Source organism: Epinephelus fuscoguttatus, linkage group LG4, assembly GCF_011397635.1.
Source record: "Epinephelus fuscoguttatus linkage group LG4, E.fuscoguttatus.final_Chr_v1".
Taxonomy (NCBI): Eukaryota; Metazoa; Chordata; class Actinopteri; order Perciformes; family Serranidae; genus Epinephelus; species Epinephelus fuscoguttatus.
In genome coordinates this window covers 26,421,024-26,440,740 of record NC_064755.1, presented here as the reverse complement: position 1 = coordinate 26,440,740, position 19,717 = coordinate 26,421,024, and the positions used below count along the sequence as shown (strand labels likewise).

The following is a 19,717-nucleotide window of genomic DNA, read 5'->3' as shown; positions in this document are numbered from 1 at the left end:
GAGAGTGCCACCCCTCAAATACAACATGTATTCTTCCTAAAGGTCTCTGCAGTGCATAACTGTGTCGCCTGTGAGATACATCATCTGAATGCATGGAGGATACCTGAGGTGAAACTTCCAACTAACTCGTGTTGGTCGGTGCATTTGGGGACATGCTGTACCCAATGAATGAGCGCCTACTCTGACGATGCTGCCGAGCGCTGCCGGTCGACACGCCCCCAGCATGGATACAACCAGCAGGAACAGGCGCTCAGGAGACACACTCACTATGCTGGAGAGTGTTTGAAGCCGCGATGGGAGTTAACACATCCAAGTTTGTAGAGGTCCTGTCACCAGCGTCGTTGCACTAAACAAAGACTTTGGGTTTCTGTTTTTGTTTCTCTCTCTCTGAAAGGGGCTTGTCTGCATTTTTGTCCGAGGCGTTTTTTTCTCTCTCACACAGGATGTTGATGATATTGGAAAGCCGGGTAAGATCATAAAGTCAGTTCTCTCTGATGAGAACGACCTCCTCCTCCACCTCACCACCACCACACAAAGGGAACCACGGAACAAGTTGTTTTTTTTTCTCACGCCATCATTTTTCATTTTTTTGAATGTCACTAAGAAGCAGAGGGGGCTGTTTCAAAGACAAAATGGATCACTTTGCAGCAGAGTGCCTTGTTTCAATGTCCAGTCGTGCAATTGTTCACGCACCTAAAGGGAATAGGGAGATTAAACCAGAAATCCCGTCCTCCTCCAAGAACGGAGAGGAAATTAAAGAGCCTTTGGTGAAAGACAACTCCTCTCTTTTTGTGGTGGCGCGGATTCTGGCGGATTTTAACCAGCAGACTCCCAACAATGTTGCCGAGCAGGCAAAAATAAAGGATGAGAGCATGCCGAACCTCATAGATGATGGAAACTCTGCCACACCTACCACCATCTCCGATCCTTCGCTCAAACAAAGAGGCAAAAGATCGCGAGGTCGAACTGAGCAAGAATCACCTCAGAAAAAGCACAAATGCCACTATTCAGGTTGTGAAAAAGTTTATGGCAAATCATCCCACCTCAAAGCTCATCTAAGGACACACACAGGTCAGTTTGATTGGATGCGAATGTTTGTTGCTGTGAACATGACTTATTGTTGCTCCCTGTGCCTATATGAGGACGGATTATTAAAACTGAGAATGCTGATAAGAAGTGTGGTTTCCTTTTACATTCAAACCGATATTTGTACAGAGGAGGGTGATTGACTGCTGGGTTTCATCGAGTCATATGTGTAAACATTCACGGATCCACCCTAAATGGAAACACCAGGCGCGCACGGCACAGCAGAAGCGCAAATTGGCGCATAGCTTTAATAACTGCTTTGTTCCTTTAACTTGTATGAACTTTGCGAAATGTCCTTTTTAATTTCAGGCGGGGGGGGAGTCAAAAAATAGTGCCACTCCCACTCAAGTCTCCAAAGCTTTGTCACTGCTTTCCTCTTACAACCCCCCCCTGCATTGGACAGTATGTACAAGCCGAAACTGCAGTGCAAACGCAGAAGAAAATGACACAGATCAGGTTTCCAGTTTTCTCCTGCGCGCAATAATTAAAGTCAACTTTGGCGTCACGAGAAGGCGAAACAACAACATGGTAATGCGCACATCACAGGATGAGCCAAGTGTGCACTGACATGCAAAAAGTTTCCAAGATCAATCCAGTAGGTTGTACCGTCACCCTATGCAATGCGCTCCACATCAGCAGTGTGTTTGACTTTCCTCAAGGACCATAGCTCCACATATTTGCTCTTTGCATTCCGCCACTGAGAGAGAGAGAGAGAGAGAGAGAGAGGGAGAGTGGGGGGAAAAGAAAGATGTAGATCGACTCAAATTGAGGGGGTTGATAAGAGCTGTGCAGTCGCCTGTCTGCCCAAAGCCCTTTGTTGTGATGTGCCACACCCCCGCTAGACAGACTGCCAGCTGATCTGGCCAGCAACAGACTCAGCTAGCTGAGCCTCGACTGAGGAGCCTCTCCTTCCCTGTGCTCTGTAGACTGCAGCTCACACTCCCTCTCCCCACCTCCATCCTCCTTTCTCCACACACACATACACAAATACACACACACATACATCAGCCTGACAGCCCCGAAACAAAACACATCTCTCTGGATCACATAAAAAAAGCCTTGTGTGAACTTGACCCATATTTGAGTTCCTATAGAAATTTAATTAGGCTGAAATATGTGCAAGGAAAACACACATAATTCAAAAATATGTTGACATTGCACAATTCCCCCTCATTTGTCTCATTATATAAAAAATCCGTGACCCTTCCTTTCAGGGGTAAATTCTTGTCTCATTGCCTATTCTTCTCTTATCGCCTGCCTTTGTATCAGGATACACTCCCCTGTCTGGCTTTGCGATTGGTGTGTGTCCTTATATCACTACATTTATTATCCCAGAAGAATTTCATATGGATGCCATATGTGATTTAAGAAAACACAGCACAAAACTGTAAGGACACACAATAAGACACCATAGGCCTGTGCTATACTGTTGGATTCTAGTCATATTTCATTAAGAATTACATACATGCACCACCTTTTGTTCATCAGCTGCAGCCTGGTGCAGTGGTGTGTAATCAGTGTTTGTCCAGACCAGGAATGAGACACTGTCTTGACTTATGTATGTGCACATAATAGAGCCATCATACTCCAGCATCATTACTTAAATGGCTTCCTAAAGGGAATAAAATGCCAGTGTCTTCCACCCTGTGTGTTTTAGTGCAGTTTTATTACTGTCTATCAGCCCTGCCCTTGTCTCTCTGCCTAATAAGCCTTTCCTTTCTTATGGGACACACTCCTGTGTCTGGCTTTGTGATTGGTTTGTGTCCTGTAATTTCTGATAATAGGGACGCTTTCTGCCTATTTGATTGGGTAGTCACAGAACGTGAGTCATCTCAGTTCAGCTGCCTCGTCTGAGCCAAACTTGCAGCAGCGCTCTCCGAGAGAAGCTCAGCCTCCAGCGCTTGCTGTGCTTCCCCTCAGCCCCGACCATGTGTTTTTAGTGCAGTTTTATTGCTCCGTATAAGCCCTGCCCTTGTCTCTTTGCCTATTAAGCGTTTCCTTTCGCCTGCCTCTCTGTTTGGATATGCTCCGGCGTCTGGCTTCATGATTGGTTTGTGTCCCATAAATTCTGATAATAATGGCTCTTTCTGCTTATTTGATTGGATGGTCCCCGAATGTGGGTCATCTGAGTTCAGCCGGGCTGCCTCAGCCAGCCTTGCAGTGCTTTCATAGAGCCAGACTCTCGCTGTGTGCTTCCCTTCAGCCCCAACTAGCAGAGTCAGGAGAGAATGGATCCGGCATCCTCAGTTGACTTCTGTAACGCCCAAAGCCTCATCATCACAGCTTTTGCAATCCTTGTGTGTGATTTCTCACTGTAAGAGGAGCTGAAACCTGAGCTGCATTGTTTGTCTTATGCAATGTTTACGACACGTGAGAAAATAAATCCTGTTACTAGCGCCAAATGACTTCACCCACTAGTTATGTCTTATGAGAGGCATCATAATTTTTATTTTAAGGGAAGCCAGATTTTTTTTTAGTTCATGTCATGATGTTGCTTGGTGCCATTAGCTACTAAAGAGGGTGTTTTATTTAAATTCAGAATCAGAATATTGCATTAAGTATCACTTAGCCATGAAGATGGATTCAGATCATGTGTGTTGGTCTTCTGATAAGATTTTTCTGCAAGTCCAGTATAGTTGTGGTGTATAAAAATTCACATGCAGTGCTGAAGCATTGACAAAATGTTCATTTAAAAGACAAACTCAACATCAATGTGGCTTTCAGGAAACAGTGTACTCAGCATAACTCACAGACCCTGCTGTGAACAATTTTCATTAGAACAAAGACATGAACGAGGCCGGCAGATTACTGGGACCTCTATCTCTTTTAAAAGTTCCTGGTTTAGGGTCCCCTTAGTGGGGACTAAGTGGTTTCATTTAAGGTTCACAGTTGTCTTCTCCGACACAGTGGAAGAGGGACACCAGGATGAAGCAGACATGAGGGAACACGCTGAATTTAAATCGCTCATTATAGTGCATTGAGTTCGATGGCGAGGAATCCTCCATAGTTTAGGGGTCTAAGGTTACTAGACAGCTTTTGTCTGATGTGCTGGTGTGGGAGGTGGGGCTTTTTCAGACACATATACTTATCTTGCAGTATGGAAAGTGCAGTCATGTAATGCAGATCAAGTCAGCTTTAAATGGAACAAATGAAGGTCATAGAAATGAAACTGCTTTTGATTCTTTCAAAGGACTTTTTTCAGCACCAGCTGGTTTCTTTTCATTCATTCTTTGACGACACTCCGTCTTAAAAGAACAACTGGCTCTAACGATGAAGACCCACTTTACTGAGAGGTGTCTTGTGGTTGTGAAGTACATGGTGTTCTCTGTGAAGCCTCATTACTCTGCTCTAGTCGTGTCATGCAGGCTGCCATCTCTAAAGGAGAGATGGCCCCCGACAAGCTCGTTACAAGTCGTGTCTTCTTCAGAAAGAACAGCATGGGCCTCCTGTGCCCCCCACAGCTGGGCCTCACAAAAGGCCATCTTGTCAGTGTCCAGGATCTATTCGAAAACTATTTGAATCACAGGGACGAACAGGGTCAATATTTCACAAAGACAAAGAGACTAATGGCATATTTTACAGTTGGTTTGACGTTTTGTCTGGAGCTCCTTTGTGTTCCACTGGGGGTACCTCTAATACTGTGAGATGGCTGTAAATCCCTCTTCTGTATGTCCCGAAAAAAAAAAAAAATAAGTGGCACCACCTGGCAGCACAGCTCCACTGCCATGTAGACCTAGTTATTCATGCATGCTTTCTATTTTCAGCCGAATAACTGTGGTTAATGACACTTTTTTAAACGTAAAATTATCCTAAATTCCACATGGAAAAAAGAGGCAGGAGTCTCTGATTATATACACGGCATCTCTGCCAGTGGTTTTATATTTGGCTGCACTGCTACACAGAGTGCACAGTGTTCCTGTGTGGCTGGTGGCAGTGATGAGGTAGCAGGGTGGGGATGGGGTTTTCCTGCTCTTGCTTGAGCCTGACCTTGGCACAGCAATGGGTAAAAACTCTAGTGGGGCACAAGAGGTCAGTCTGTGTACCTGCCACACGGCAGGATTTCCACCATCCCACCCAGTTGGGCCATATTTCTTCTTATGTGTGATAAAACGATGACTCCCCCTGTCAGGAGATGCTCACAGTTTCCATTTGTCTCCATTCTGGTGACACTACAGATGTTGTTAGCCATGCCAGCAGTACACCGGTCGTTGGGTCCAACACTGTGGTCCTGACCCAAATATCTCAACAACTGCATGATGGATAACCATGGAACTTTGTACAGACGTTCATGATCCACGGAGGATGAATCTCACTGACTTTGGTGATCCCCTGACTTTCTTTTAGCATCACTAGCAGGCCAGTTTTCACTTATCCAGTGAAAAGCCAAATAGATGCATTGCTGCCAAAATTGGGTGCAGGCATTTGTGGTTCCCAGATGGTGAATTCTAATGACCTTGGTGATCCCCTGGCCTTTCCGATTGTGCCACTATCAGCCTGACAACTGTGGTTTTGAGTGAATTGTCCCAACAACTATTTGATGGGTTGCCATGGAATTTTGTACAGAGGTTCATGATCCACAGAGGATAAATCTCACAGACACTGGTGGCTTTTCTAGATCATGTAGGATCTCGAAAGCACACTTCCTGCTAAAGTCACATGTTTATTTTGTGTATTTGGTGCTATTTAGGTACCCATGGGGCCAAAGTGATAGTACACCAGCTTGAAAATTCAAGGCCAGTGTTTGATGCTTGAGAAGACATCTAAGGAAATACATATAAATTGTTTGGCAAATCAGTAATTGTCACAATCCTCAAAGGCGGATTTTTTTCGGGGGTTGGGTCTTGGGTCTTGGTCCTTTCTCACTCATCTAGTGAAACACCTAATGCACTGCCACTAGAATTGAGTACAAATATTCGTGGTTCCCAGATGGTGAATCCTAATGACTTTGTTGATAACCTGACTTTTCCTATTGTGCAACAATAAGGTTGACATTTGTGGTTTGGAGTTAAATGTCATAACAATTAGGCTAATGGATGGATTGCCATAAAAAATGCTGCAGAAATCTGATGAGACATGTTCCCCTCTGGATGAACTTTAATAATTTTGGGGATCATCATCCGGTCAACATTTTAATTTGTCCAGTACTCTGGTTTATGACCACACACCTGCAAAAACACAATAATCCCACTGACCTCAATGGTGCTTGGGATAATTAGCAAATGTACGCATGCTAACACGCTAAACCAAGATGGTTTGTGTGGTAAGCATTACCTGCTTAGCACCAGCATGTTCTCATTGTCATTGTGATCATGTCATGTTATCGTACTGACATTAGCATTTAGCTCAAAGCACCACTGAGCCCAAGTACATCCTCACAGAGTTGCTAGCATGGCTGCAGACTCTATTTACTGACGCATTTTCTTCTGCTTAAGATATGAGGTTTTCCTTGTAAATGAAATCTGTTTGGCCCGCGAAGGCAGTGTGCAGCAGTACAGTATGTGTCGAATGGAAACAAGGCATTAGTTAAATCTACTTGATCCTCGGGATGTAAATAAAACCAAAGTGGAGCCACCATCTTGGCTGCTCTAATCCTCTGGTGCAGTGCTCTTGTTCCATGAAAGACATCTCTGAGGCGTGCGCTGGTGCACATGCTCTCCATATGCTGTCCTATACGGGCACGTAAAGCTCACAGTAGGATCGTTCCTCACTCATGTTGGAATGTAAACCTGATTTAACTGTGATTAAGCAGCCAAGCATGCATGGTGGATACTGCTAATATTGAAAGGCCCCTGTTCCCTAGCTGTGTTGCTTTCAGTGGCCCACAGGGCTCATGTATTCTTTACTCAGCTCTGGGGTACTTCTATAAAAGCTGCTCTGTCTATTCCCCCACCAGCCCCTCCCATCCTTCTCCAGCCTGCAAAGCAAAATAGGTGCTGAAGCGTGTTGTGTTGCGAGGCCGAGCCCCGGCCACGGCTTTTGGCGTGGTGTTGATTACCAGCGGCAGGAAGAGAGGGATACAGACCTGTGGAACACTGTGCATTTTTCACCTCTGCTGTTCAAAAACCGCCAACCGCATCTCGCATGCAAGGGAGGGATCTGCAGTACAAAGACGTAGAATATACAGTGCAGCAGGGTGGGGGTGGGGTTAGATACCGGCATATTCACTGTCAATGCCCTCCATTGATGTAGGTCATTTATTCAGCTGCATCTGCAGCTAATCTGATTAACGTTTGAAGGACTGTGACCTCTGCAGCAGAGAACACCCCTGTCAGCCTGGCACTCACAGGGTCTCATCTCAGAGTCAGACCCTGACTGTGTCCACTGTTGTCTTCAGCTCAGCTTGAATAAGATAGGTTGTGGAGCTAATGTCAGAGGGTGTGTTTGGTCTCTAGCTGAGCTGTTTATGTTCCCCACGGTATGTAAGGTGTGTCCCCTTTCTCTGCGTGATAAATCAGTCTGTGGCAGACCACGACACACAGGGGTGTGGCCCTCGGCACGAGATGAGGAGTACTTTGTGGAGTCTTGGGGGAAGGAGGGCATAATCATTTTCTCTGTGAGACGTGAAAATGTTTGTCTGCCACTCGCTGTCAGAGTATCAGGTATATCATCGGACAGCTGGCATTATCTCCAGCCTGTATCTGCTCTTATCGCAGTGTGGTGAGGCCTCTCACGATCTAGCAGGGGCCATGGCTCTTTGTGTTGTTAGTGAGGATGTCTATCACATTTGAGCTATAGTGTCAGACTCCATCAGTGGAATGAGCTGGTATTGTACTGCGTAAGTGAGAGTCATGGATGATGGGGCATCCCTGCTCCCACCTGCTTCTGCAGACCAACTGTAAACACCCATTAATGGCTGCAGCTGTTTGCATGTCCTTAGTTAACCAGGGTTTAAAGGATGAGGAGAGCGCTTGCAACACATCAAGGCTGCAGGTTGTTTTAGCATGCACTCAAGGCTGAAAGAGAGTGCCCACTTTAACTAATTGAGGGAAATGTGATGAGCTGGTCAATGCAGGCGAGCTACCCCTTCCTTTCCCTTAAAGAGTTAAAGGGATGAAGTAATGTATGGCTAAGTGTGTGCAGGAATCAGACGCACATCACACTCGACCCCGCTGCATGTCTCCGGGTGAATGTCAATAGCCCTGTGCAGCGCAGACCAAGGGGAGTGACTTACGGTTAGTACGTACAGTCTGTCTGATTGAAATGCATTACAGGAGTGCCTCTCCTGCTGGGAGCGAGCCTGCTGCTATTGTTCACGACCTGACAGCTATAGGCCCACAAGGGGAGGCATGCTATTCAACAGCAAGCAAGGTCCCTCTCAATAAAGACAAAAGATGATAATAGATCAAATCCTCCCTGTTTTCGGAGCTTTCTCCTGACAAGCTTGAGCGGCTCCTCATCATAAGCACCTGACCCACCCAAAGGAGTCGACTTATTCTTGTTTCCAACAAACTCTGAATGTAGTTTCTGAGACAACATGTTTTGACTGAGTGATTTTCTTTGTAATTCGACTCCTCTACCACTGAGTTAATTTTTCATAGTCAAGCAGCCACGTAAACAGTTCTGATCTCAGATATGTTTCAAATCAAGCAGTGTTGTTTTTCCCCTCCATTTCTACAGACCGCAGAACTTTGTAAGCCTTTGTTGTTATTTTTGCGCAAGCGTAGCCTGCATACACCGCTGTGTGAACAATGAAAAGAGGAGCTGCAAAAGCCTTAATGTATATTCATTGTTCTGCACGCAGTGCTCAGATCATCTTGGCACGTGATGGTGGGTGTAGAGGGAGCGGCTGGGTATGGTTGGGTTAACCCTGTCTGCTCCAGTGGTTTATGCTGATGAGGGACGCAGTCATTTTAGTATTACCCAAAATCCCATGGATGGTTGTCTGCTGGCTCCTGGTTGGTTACAGGTCATAGTCTGTTGTAAACATGCAACCAAATTACAGGATTGTGCTGAGCCCTGCCACTGGAGTTAGTGGTGTCCCTCTCATTTCATGTTGCCAAGCTGACTGTGCCACTAAGCCAGCGCTGAAGTGAGGTAGCTCCAGCTAGTTTTACTTTCCCTGCCTGAGCTGTTTGCTTGTAAAAGTCCACGCAGGTTTAGTGTGGCCCTTGTTTTTGTTCTGAGCTCTGTAAAAAATATTTCCTGTTCTGGTTCTCACTGTGCAGGCAGAGCAAAGTCAACTTCAAGGTGATCTCTGATGTATCCACAGGAACTATATTTTTTCTCCTCCTCACCCTGTAGAGCTATTTACTCTAGCTCTCTCATGGCAGGCTCACATGTAGGTTTCAGCTGTACACTGTGTGAGTTTGGCCCATGCCTGAGGACACACCAGGAATGTTATCTGCTCTCGTTTGAAATGCTGGTAGCTGTTGTTGGAGCAGGTGACCGAGTTGAGTTCCTGTGCCGCTGCTCACGTCAAAAAAGAGATTTGATCTCGCCTTTGCAGACAGCATCCCTTACACCAGGGAGACGAACTCAGATTCCATTTCTCTCGCAGAAACCGAGGAGCCAGAGATTCTTAGATATGAATGAGAGAAGGATGGTGGGAGAGGAGCAGAGATGAGCTGTTTATTTACTGACCCAGTGGCCTCGGAGAGAACAGTTATATAACAAGAGTACCTGTGACATAATCGCATCGCCTTGGAGGGGGGACACTAGTGCTTAGTAGAGATACAGTTTGCGTGCATGATGTAACTCACTTTACGGGGAACTGGGTCACTGTGTTCGTTAGGGAAAAGCTTCCCTCATTACCCCCCCACGCCCTCTGCAACTGACACATTCTGAGAAAGACAAACCACACCCTGGACGCTGCCAGAGATGGGCGAACCAATCGGTGGGGCCCGGCGTCACAATCGCCACGGCTCCCCGCTGTGACAGCACTGGAACTAGATGGGAATAAGAGTAGCTTGCAGCATTTCGGCTTTCAGCAGAGATGCTGAGTAATATCTGCAGTCTGTTCTATAATATCTTGGAGAGTGGCATCCCATAACACAGAGGGTAATAACCCCTATCATCATTTCCACTCAGAATCAAAGCGTTTGTTCCCTAAACCTCCTCATTGTTAGCAGAAAATTAGTTTTTACTGCCCTCGTGAAAATCCCAATCCTCGTGTTATGAAAGAAGCACAATTAATTGGGGCATTGCATGTTTTTTTTTCTTTATGTAAGTGAACCTTTCAAGGCTGACATTAAAGCAGCAGGATTGTTGATGCATATTCATATCTTTGACCTAAATGCCAAAAGCAGTTTAGCGGGAGGTGAAAATGGCCAGCGTATCTGTTAATTCTGCATTTTCTAAGAAGTCATGGAGCTCTAAATAATTTGATGCGACTCGCTGAGTTGCTGTTGGATACCTGATGCTTCCACTATGACTGCATTACTGTATCAGGGCAGTTAGACTGGATATCTCAGCCTAGCTCTCTGGTGTCTGGTTAAATATTAATGTAGTTGGATCCGTTACACTGGTTATTGAGCCTTAAGCAGCCCGCAGAGCTTAGCTCTACTTTTTAGCCAATAATTCATTTTGCAGTGCCAGGTGGCGGCACAGGCTGCCTCTCTTGCTAATAAGGTATGAAATCAGACTATCATGAGTCTCTTCAATGAGATTAGTGTCTTAAAAGTTAAACTGCCTCCTTTTCTCCAGGGTTTAATCTAGGATGTGTAAATAGGGTCAAACAACCAAGGACTTGTCTTTTTTATGAATTGAAACTTGTGCGGGGCAGATGGATTGTCTCTTTGTGTGTTAACTCCTGCAGCAGAGGGAAAGCATAGAGGTTTTGAAAAGAAGAAGACAAGGCTGTGTGCATATGCAAATGTCTATATGTCAGTTACAGAGTTTACATACACAGAGCCCGCAGGAGCTACAGCAGGGCAGGGCTGACTGAGTTTGTCTGGAGCTGAGGTGAGGCGTCAGAGGCAGGAACACAGACCGGGCTGTCTAGACTTGCTCTGTCTGTCTGCATGTTTTGTAACCATGCAGTATAGGGGGGAGGGACCAAGACTAGTAGTGCACTGAGTTCTTGTTTTTGAGACTCACTGGCATCAGGTAGCATATGAGTGTTTGATGCTGAACAGCACTGTTTCCATTGTGGCCCTGAGGGAAACCACAGAACAAAGAAAGCGTTTGGCAGGCCTGTTCTTATGCACTCATTTGTCATGCCACCTATAAACATTCACGCATCGCACTGTCTATTTCTTTTCATACCTTAATCCCCGGCATAGGCGTGCACATGATGATTGAACATTCTCAGGAAAGCACTATAACATTAAAAGACGTGGCGCCCTTCGCTATAGTACTGCAAGGTCACGCTGGTAAAATTAGAATGCTGGATGTGGCTATTGTCAGGCAGAAACTCACTGAAATGGAACTAAATAGAATACAGTATTAGACATATTGGCCAGTGGACGCAGAACGCTGCTTCATGCAGGCTCCATGCGCACTGTTTCCACATCAGAATGGAAGGAAACCACAAGATATATAGTACCATCTGGCTTTGAGTAGATTTGTGTCAAAGCCCACTTTTATTGCCTGATGGAGGGGGGGAAGGGTGTAATTTCCCATGTGCCGAGTCACAGATAGTTGCATGTTGGAAAATGGGCTGGGTAACCATTGTGAGTGTGATTAGCATCTGGAGCTTAGATAATTAAACTGTGTCTGCTCCTCCAGCACAGCGCCAATTTTTAGGTGATTTACCCCAAGTCCCACGTCTCACTACGGCTCTTTTTTTTGTCCCACTGTTTTCTTTTCTAATATTTTAAAGATGTCTTGGGTAGTTATGAGATTCCTCCCTTCACTGACCTATCAGACTGAGCAATAACCTTGCGATTATTATTCCTTGATGACTCAGAGTCTTCTTCGCACAGAAAACTACACAGTCTTGTTCATCAGGCCTGAAAAATGTCTGTTGGCTTTGCGCGTCAGTCTTCATGACTTGTTAACCTGTAAACACCTCTGTAATGACTCACTGCTCTGACTGTGGTGAGCTATTTGGATCACAGTGAGCACCAAGGTGCATACGTTTTTTTTGTCTCATGATATACTCACACTAAACCCTATCAGTTCCTCTGAGAAGGTTTATTGTATATACGTGACTGTAAACGTCCTGCAACCTAAATCACTTTAGGGTGGATTTCGCATGTCTTGGACCATTTACTACAAATCACACATACACACATACTTTGCATTCCTGCCCACCATTCCCTCAAGAAATCTTTTTTTCAACTTGTACTCCAACCTTATAGCAGCCATAAGCTCCAATTCATCTCAGCACAGTGTTACTTAGAGTAACTTTGAGATTATAGTGCACATGATGTTTTTGTTTCTGTCAGAGTTACAGTGTTACACATATGTTAAAGCGTGGATGGATTTGAAAAGCCTGCACTGCAAAACCACACAACACAAGTGCCCTCCCAGTCATGCAACTTTGGCAAAAATTAGAGCAGACACGATGCTCACTGAGTCACCTCACAGTAGCCACCTCGCGGCAGGTTTCACAACTTTGCAAGTAGCTTTTCATATCAGACTGACGTAAGAGGGAAACCGCAAGCTGCATGGAGGGTACCACTAGTGTGGTGTATTTTTTTTTTTTAAAGGTCAATGGTACATTGGCTAAAATCAGCATATAATCAAATATGGCTCATATGATATTTAAAGAATTTGTGCCTCACGAATGACAGAACATACTGTACTTAATGCTTAGTTAAGTTCACTTGGTTTCACACAGTTCAGAACACCTGGGGGAAGTTCCTGTATTAGAAAGTCCTGTGTTTTGCCTCCTTGTGCGGACTACTTCCTTCTTTACTCCCGTTAGATTAGCGCTTTGGTCACGTGATTGCAGCCTATTTTATTACATGGGGTATGAATACCGGGCTCGTGATTACATTACAAACAAATTGTGGTAGGCAGCATGGTGGTGCGGTGGTTAGCATTGTCGCCTCACAGCAAGAGGGTTCCTGGGGTGGGGATGCCCCTCTGTGTGGAGTTTGCATGTTCTCCCTGTGTCAGTGTGGGTTTTCTCCAGGTACTCCGGCTTCCTCCCACGGTCCAAAGACATGCAGGTTAACTGGTGACTAAATTGTCCATAGGTGTGAATGTGAGTGTAAATGTTTTTCGGTCTCTTTCTGTCAACCCTGCGATAGTCTGGCGACCTGTCCAAAGTGTACCCCGCCTCTTAACCAGTGTCAGCTGGGATAGGCTCCAGCCCCCCAGTGACCCCTAACAGGATGAGCAGTCATGGAAAGAAATGAATGAACAAATTGTGGTGCATTACAAGAGCCTGACTAAAACATACAAACATATTGCCACCTTCTTGTGTGATTCAACACTGACCTCTGTCCTCCCTCTGTGTGTTCCAGGAGAACGGCCTTTCCCATGTACCTGGCCCGACTGCAGTAAGAAGTTCGCCCGCTCCGACGAGCTGGCCCGCCACTATCGCACCCACACGGGGGAGAAGAAGTTCGGGTGCCCGCTTTGCGACAAGCGTTTCATGCGCAGCGATCACCTCATGAAGCACGCCCGGCGCCACTCAGATTTCCAGCCCGGCATGCTGAAGAGGCCCCATGGCGGCAGCGGCGGCAGCACCACACGTCCCAGCTCCCTCAGCGACTACAGCCGCTCGGATGCCTCCAGCCCCACCCTCAGCCCCGCCCTCAGCCCAGCCAACTCGCCTTAAACTGAAACCCAGTCGCACTTTCTGCCTCTGACTTGCGAGGCCTCTGTTTTTGTCATTACACTTGTGTTGCACAGTTGTCAGCAACCCCCCCTCCTTTGCTATTCCTGCGCTTGCTGTGGTGTACCATATTGTACATAACTGCTTATTGTAGTGCAATTACTTGTGTGATCCTAAAAGAAGGTAATGCCTTTCCCAGATGGCAATATTTACATTCTGTACCATATGTCTGTATTTTTTTAGCTTCTGATCATGGCTAGTTGTCCAATGTACGTTTGCAGTCAGCTAAACAAGGTTTAGAAGAAAAAAAACAGACACCCTGACAAGTCTTATCAAAAATGGGTTTTTTCGTTGTTGTTTTTTGAACAGGTGAGGAGAAGGGGTACACACACACACACACCTCAGGATTGAAGACAGTTGCTATTTCTGTAATACCACAGTACTTCACAGTACTCTCATTGACTGCACAATATACTCATCACTTTACTCTGAAATTCAACAGGGGTTGAATTTTACGCCCTGCTCAGGGATGGCCTTGTTAGCTTGAAAGAATGAACATGGTGAAGAGAAACATACAGTGCATATATAGCAGCCTTACACTCAACACAATTTGCACTCTTTGTTTTTTTGTTGGTTTTCACGTTTTTTCGAGGAAACTAGCCCTACGGTCAACACGGTCAAACGTACGCAGAACTCATGTGTTCTCGGGGGGTTCATATGTAATGTAATTGCTGTGTTTTAACAATACGATCCCCAAACCTCCACCTCAGTAAACAAAATACACCTGCTCCTCCACCGCAGCATTAATATTCGGTTGCCAATACACTGGGTTAAATGCGGCTTTCATTAAACAGCGGTGTGCAGTGTATACTTTGTAAATCTGCATTGCGGGAGGATCAGGATTATATTTGGGTTTTATAAGTATACTCTTTAAATAGAGACAGTTTCAAAGCAGCTGTTCATGCTTTTCTTTCTCAAAGCGCTGTATCATCAGCCAGTATTTCACACAAAATAGTCACAAAGGGACTTCAGTTGAAACAATGTTTATCCCTCTCTGAAGCACATAGGAAAAAGTACCAAAGACAAGAGTGAATGAAAGCTTTCTATTCAGTCTTGTAAGCTGCCCTTCATTGAGGCCTGGGGCCAGTGGTTGGCAGTATCGCAGGTAGAACCAGACAGCCTGCTCACTTTCCTCCTCCTGGCTCTGCCTTTTGTGGCCTCCCTCGAGGAAACAGCTGCATCCCACAAGAAGCTATTCACAGCCCGCAGGAGGAGTGCTAACATGCCATTCCTGGGGAGTCCTCCCTCGCCCATCTGGCTCTACCTGTCCTGTCTCTCCGACTCTGCCAAATTGCATAAGGTGGCCTAACTCGGGGGAGGTCAAACGCAGGCCAGAGAGTTGGGCCGAGCCGGGCTGAACTGTGACGTGGCGGAGCGCGGAGGGAACAAAGCGGCTATCTGCTATAGACAGGCAAGAGAAGGCAGGTCCTGATAAAAGAGGAGAGGTTTATCATGAGCTGAGCAGCACAGAGGAGGAGACACCCAGTCGCAGACACCCCCCATCTCCTCCTCTTTTCCCCAACTCCCTTCCTCCCTCCAACTGTAGAAACCGTGAGCGGATAAATGGCTGTAATTAGCAGGTTGATCCAACCTGTAGGATAAGAGTAGAAAGAAGTGTATGAACAACAGTACTACCTAGACGACTCTAGCAGCGTGGGTGGGATGTACCCAGCTCCATCCTAAGCACAGGGAGAAATCCTCTATGACTGCTGGGGGGTCAGATTTCACAATGCCAAGGAAAACGTCGCTCCAAATTCCCACTGATAGATCCAGAGCTCTCAAACAGCTGCTTTCAAACTTCTCTCTCTGGCAACAGGGGGCGGGGGGGGCTTTTAAACTGTTGTAAAAACATTTGAACCAAAACGAACATATCAGCAAAGTGCAGTGCTCACCAGCCTCACGTCGTCCTCCCTGTGAAGCTCAGATGTCCCGTGAGAAAGCTGACTTGTGTTTCTAGACAGACATGCCTCAATAAGTCAGGCAAAAGGCACAGTAAACCTTCCATGGAAGCGGGCACCACTATCAAAACTGCTGCAGCCCCGCCAGTCTGTGTTATGCCTACATTTTCTTTTAATGCTTCAGCACTATACGGCCGGAAATAGTCTCATCCATGTATTTTGGTCCTGTCAGACCCCTCCAGACTGTTGTCATCATGAATTGCATGTGCTCGCTTCATTCTACCGACCGCTCTCGCCCCTGCAGTCCCGTGCTTCACACTATATGCATGTCAATAACTGCGCCTTGGAAGCGCAGAGGGGTTTTTGAGGCGGTCTGGCAGGTGTAAGATCATGAATGGCCGGCCTTGTCCCTCGTTCTGCACAGCAGCCATCTCTCTTTAAAGTTGTGAAGAATCAGCTCTGTCACATCCTCCAGAAAGAAAACATCCCTTATTTAGATCGAATGCAGTAGTTTCCTCAAAACACCACATGTTGAAGAAGAAAAAAAAAAACAACCCTCTGTAAGATGTTAAAATAGTTTCCAGGCTGCAAGATGACACTTTGAATGCCACTGATCAGCAGCTCTTTGTGAAAGAAGCACTGAGAGGGTTTTACATTTACCATCTCTGGAAGGAAGAAATTTCCACAAACAAACTCTTCAAAAAGCTGTTGAGCAGCTTTTTGCAGTGTCCATCTATCCTTTTTTTTTTTTTTTTGTTATAGTCAGTTTTTGACTTTTTTGGTTTGTAGTGTAACATTCTCTTGCAAAGGAACATTTCTGAGTAGCTCACCCTCAAGCAGGTTTCACAAATCACTTCTTAATCCATAATCTGCACATATACCTCAGGGTCGACATCCGCAAAGCAGATACGGGACAGTTTGTGGATTTTGTTGTAACATCAGTTGCTGCACAGAAATGTCTGCCAGCCTCCCCCCCCCTACCCCCACATCGGTGTTCCTGGGTGCTTTGTGCTCACTGCTGGTCAGTGTCCGACCACACTGGAAACACAGGAACGCCTCCGTACAGGGCCCCAGCTCCTGCCTATAATGTCTTCATTACACCCTACAGTCCTGCTATGCGCCTTAGTAAGCACTGGGCACTCTGGAGCTCTTTTCAGTGAAACGCCCCTTTAAACACCTTTGACCCTTAGTGTCAGTGGACTTACAGTAGGCAACAGGAAGCTGAAAACAAAGCGACTGTGACAGTGTAAACATCCCAGTCCATCCAACCAGACTGCACCGCTGACATATAGGCCTCCACAGGCACGAGTGTCTCATAACTTTTACTCTCACTGTACCAAATCTACTTGAATAATTCAACACAAAAGGCCATTGAACACAGTTTTGTACATGTCCATTTTTACTGTACTTGCTTTTGTTGTCAAATAATTATTAACCTCTCTGGAGAAAGGTGTATAGTCTGTTTGATTTATGTTGTTTGTTTTTCTAGATTTTCCATTGTCTTCAGGTCATTTCAGCAACTCTTTCGAATTTATCACAGCATTAAGGTTGACTGTTTTTGTCGGGCTGTTTAAAGGCACCATATTTTGTTTATAGAATGATGATTTTTATCCCTGTTAACGGGGCTCACCCCTTTAATTAGACACATCTACTACTCTGTTGATGTCAGGATGCAGGTTATTCCAGTTAGCCTGTCATCCAAAAAGATTTTCTCCAAGTCAGAAAAAGGATTGTTCGGGGTGACGATAAGAAAAGGAAACCTCCTGACCTCTATGTTTGACGATTTCAGACGAAGTGGCTAATTTTCTTTATTATTTAGATTCTTTTGAACGTTTTCCATAAGAATAGAGACCACGGCATTGTGAGTTAGCAATGTAGTCATAATTTTATTATTGCTTTTTTTTTCTGTCATATAAAATGCTTGTATATTTCTCAAAAATCATACCTCTGGAAATATTTTTGACTTTTTGTTGTACCTTCATATCTTTTCAAGACATCCATCATGTAGCTTACGTTTGCTTGATGAGTAGCACAAATAATCAGTGGTTTTATTTGTTTCTACTTGAATGAAGAAGGCAAGAAAGACTTTTTTCTCTGTAAAAACAAACAAACAAAAAAAAAAAAACACTGGGCTACATTTTTATATAATCATCCCATGTCGTCAGGGTCCTGCACATCCTTGTAGATTCAAGAAGTAATCTTTCCAGGAAATAATAAAACCTTTTTTTTTTTTAATTATTATTATTTTATGTTACAAAAAATATTTAAAACACCCCTCCTCTACTGAGCTCCGTATTTGTCTTAGTTCAACATTTTCTATGTGAGGGATGATGTCAGCTGTAAATGACTATGAAACTTCAGCATTTTTTAATCCAACTTTACTATTGTAATCCCGGTGAGATTACAGCTTTCGACATCTGTCGGAGAAAAAAAAAGGACTTTAAATAATGACAAAATGGAAAATACAAGGTTCTACGAGATGCTAACAGTGTACCAGTTAATATTTTTTTCTTTCTAATTGTAAAAATATATTAAAGTGAATTGGTTGCTGCCTAGTATGTAAAGAACTAACAATAATCTTATTTAAAAAAAATTCATATTAATGACATGAATATATCAGTGATCAGACCATACAAGCATGATCGATGCAATTGTGTGCCAAAACTATAATGGTAACTTCATAAAGACACAAAAGTTGAGGGTGAAAAAAAAGCTACTATCAGACATTTAACAAACTTGTACAGTTTTATAAAGTGTGACATGTTTTTATGTAATGTACAGGATTTAATGAAGCAACTCCGCATATTTGATATGCAAGTGCTCTAAGTTAAATATTTCTTTTCTTGCTTTATGTAAACTTTTTTTTTTTTTGATTGTGTAGCTTTTCATTTGGTTCTTGTTATTTAATTTTTACTTCTTTTTTTTTTTGCTGTACAATACTCAAGCAATGTATAATGGCTTATTACAGGTATTTTTTTGGACATAAACAATCTTAATGATGACAAACGCCCAACCATTCCAAAGGATTGAGAATTGCATTTGCTATAAATGTGCTGCTTACATGGACCCGATGCATTTTTGTAGGTTATGAATAGAAGTCTGTCTTGACTGTGAGGTTTTACACGTTGTGAGTTGTGCACAAGGTACGTTTCTCATTGTCAGCATTTCCCAGGTTAAATCTCTCCTTTCTCCCGCCGCAGGCTCCACGTGTAGGCTAAGCCAATTTGAATGAACAACGTACATGCAATATTTTTAAAGTATTATATGATATTTAAAAGTTGAAAGCATGTCTTCCCTCATGACGAAGGCCTGAGGCTTGCGGGGATAATGTTTTAAGAGGCAGCCATGACAGGAGAGAGTGGTTCTCGAGCAATGAGAAGGAGCTCATCAGAAGCTCCACAGTTACAAGTTGTTACCAAAGGCTTTGAAGGGAAAGATGAATGTTGCAGTAATGTTGAACTCAACACAGTTTGGGTTCAACGTTACGTGCTGTAAGTGTTGATCAATGGATGTTGTGCTTGATATGGACCTTTTTTCTACATCTCGAATAAGCAACTTTTTCTTATTTTGAAAATCACTTGAATAAACAAAACCTGTTTAATCATACGAGCAAACTAATTCTGACCGGGTAAAAAGAAACAAAAGAGACGGAGTGAGCAGGAACATGCAGCGTAGCGGACCACATCTGTCTGTACCCTTCACTGACCATGTGGTCTTGCTTGGCTGCCTGAGCTGACACTGTGCGGCATTGGCTCTTTACTGTCGAAATGCGCGCTGACAAAAACTCTTTTGGATGTTTTTGCCCTTAAAGGATTAGCCTGCTTCAGGTTATGCAGCACACACTGCTGTGCTGCTCCCTTTAATTACAAAGAGAGAGCCTCTCACCAGCCTTTTGGTTCTGTTCCCCGTACCTGTTTGTCCTCAGTGTACCTCCTCAGTGTAATGTTGCTCTCTTGATACCTCTGTGTGTTTCTCCTCTGCCCATCACCATCAGTTGCCTGTTGTA

General features: G+C 44.6%; 1 protein-coding gene across 1 annotated transcript; it reads left to right on the top strand.

Moving 5' to 3' along the window:
- The first annotated feature begins 222 nt into the window (after positions 1-222).
- klf13 (Kruppel-like factor 13) lies at positions 223-17,944 on the top strand. The gene is made up of 2 exons (XM_049574176.1): positions 223-1,071; positions 13,440-17,944. Exons 1-2 carry the CDS (start codon positions 594-596, stop codon positions 13,754-13,756), a joined length of 795 nt encoding a protein of 264 aa, XP_049430133.1. The 5' UTR covers positions 223-593; the 3' UTR covers positions 13,757-17,944.
- Positions 17,945-19,717: the final 1,773 nt, after the last annotated feature.

Bases quoted from the DNA above. Each gene is read 5' to 3' on its own strand.
- klf13 (XM_049574176.1), top strand. From the start codon at position 594: ATGTCACTAAGAAGCAGAGGGGGCTGTTTCAAAGACAAAATGGATCAC. The intron at 1,072-13,439 runs GTCAGTTTGATT...TGTGTGTTCCAG, and splicing joins TCATCTAAGGACACACACAG to GAGAACGGCCTTTCCCATGT.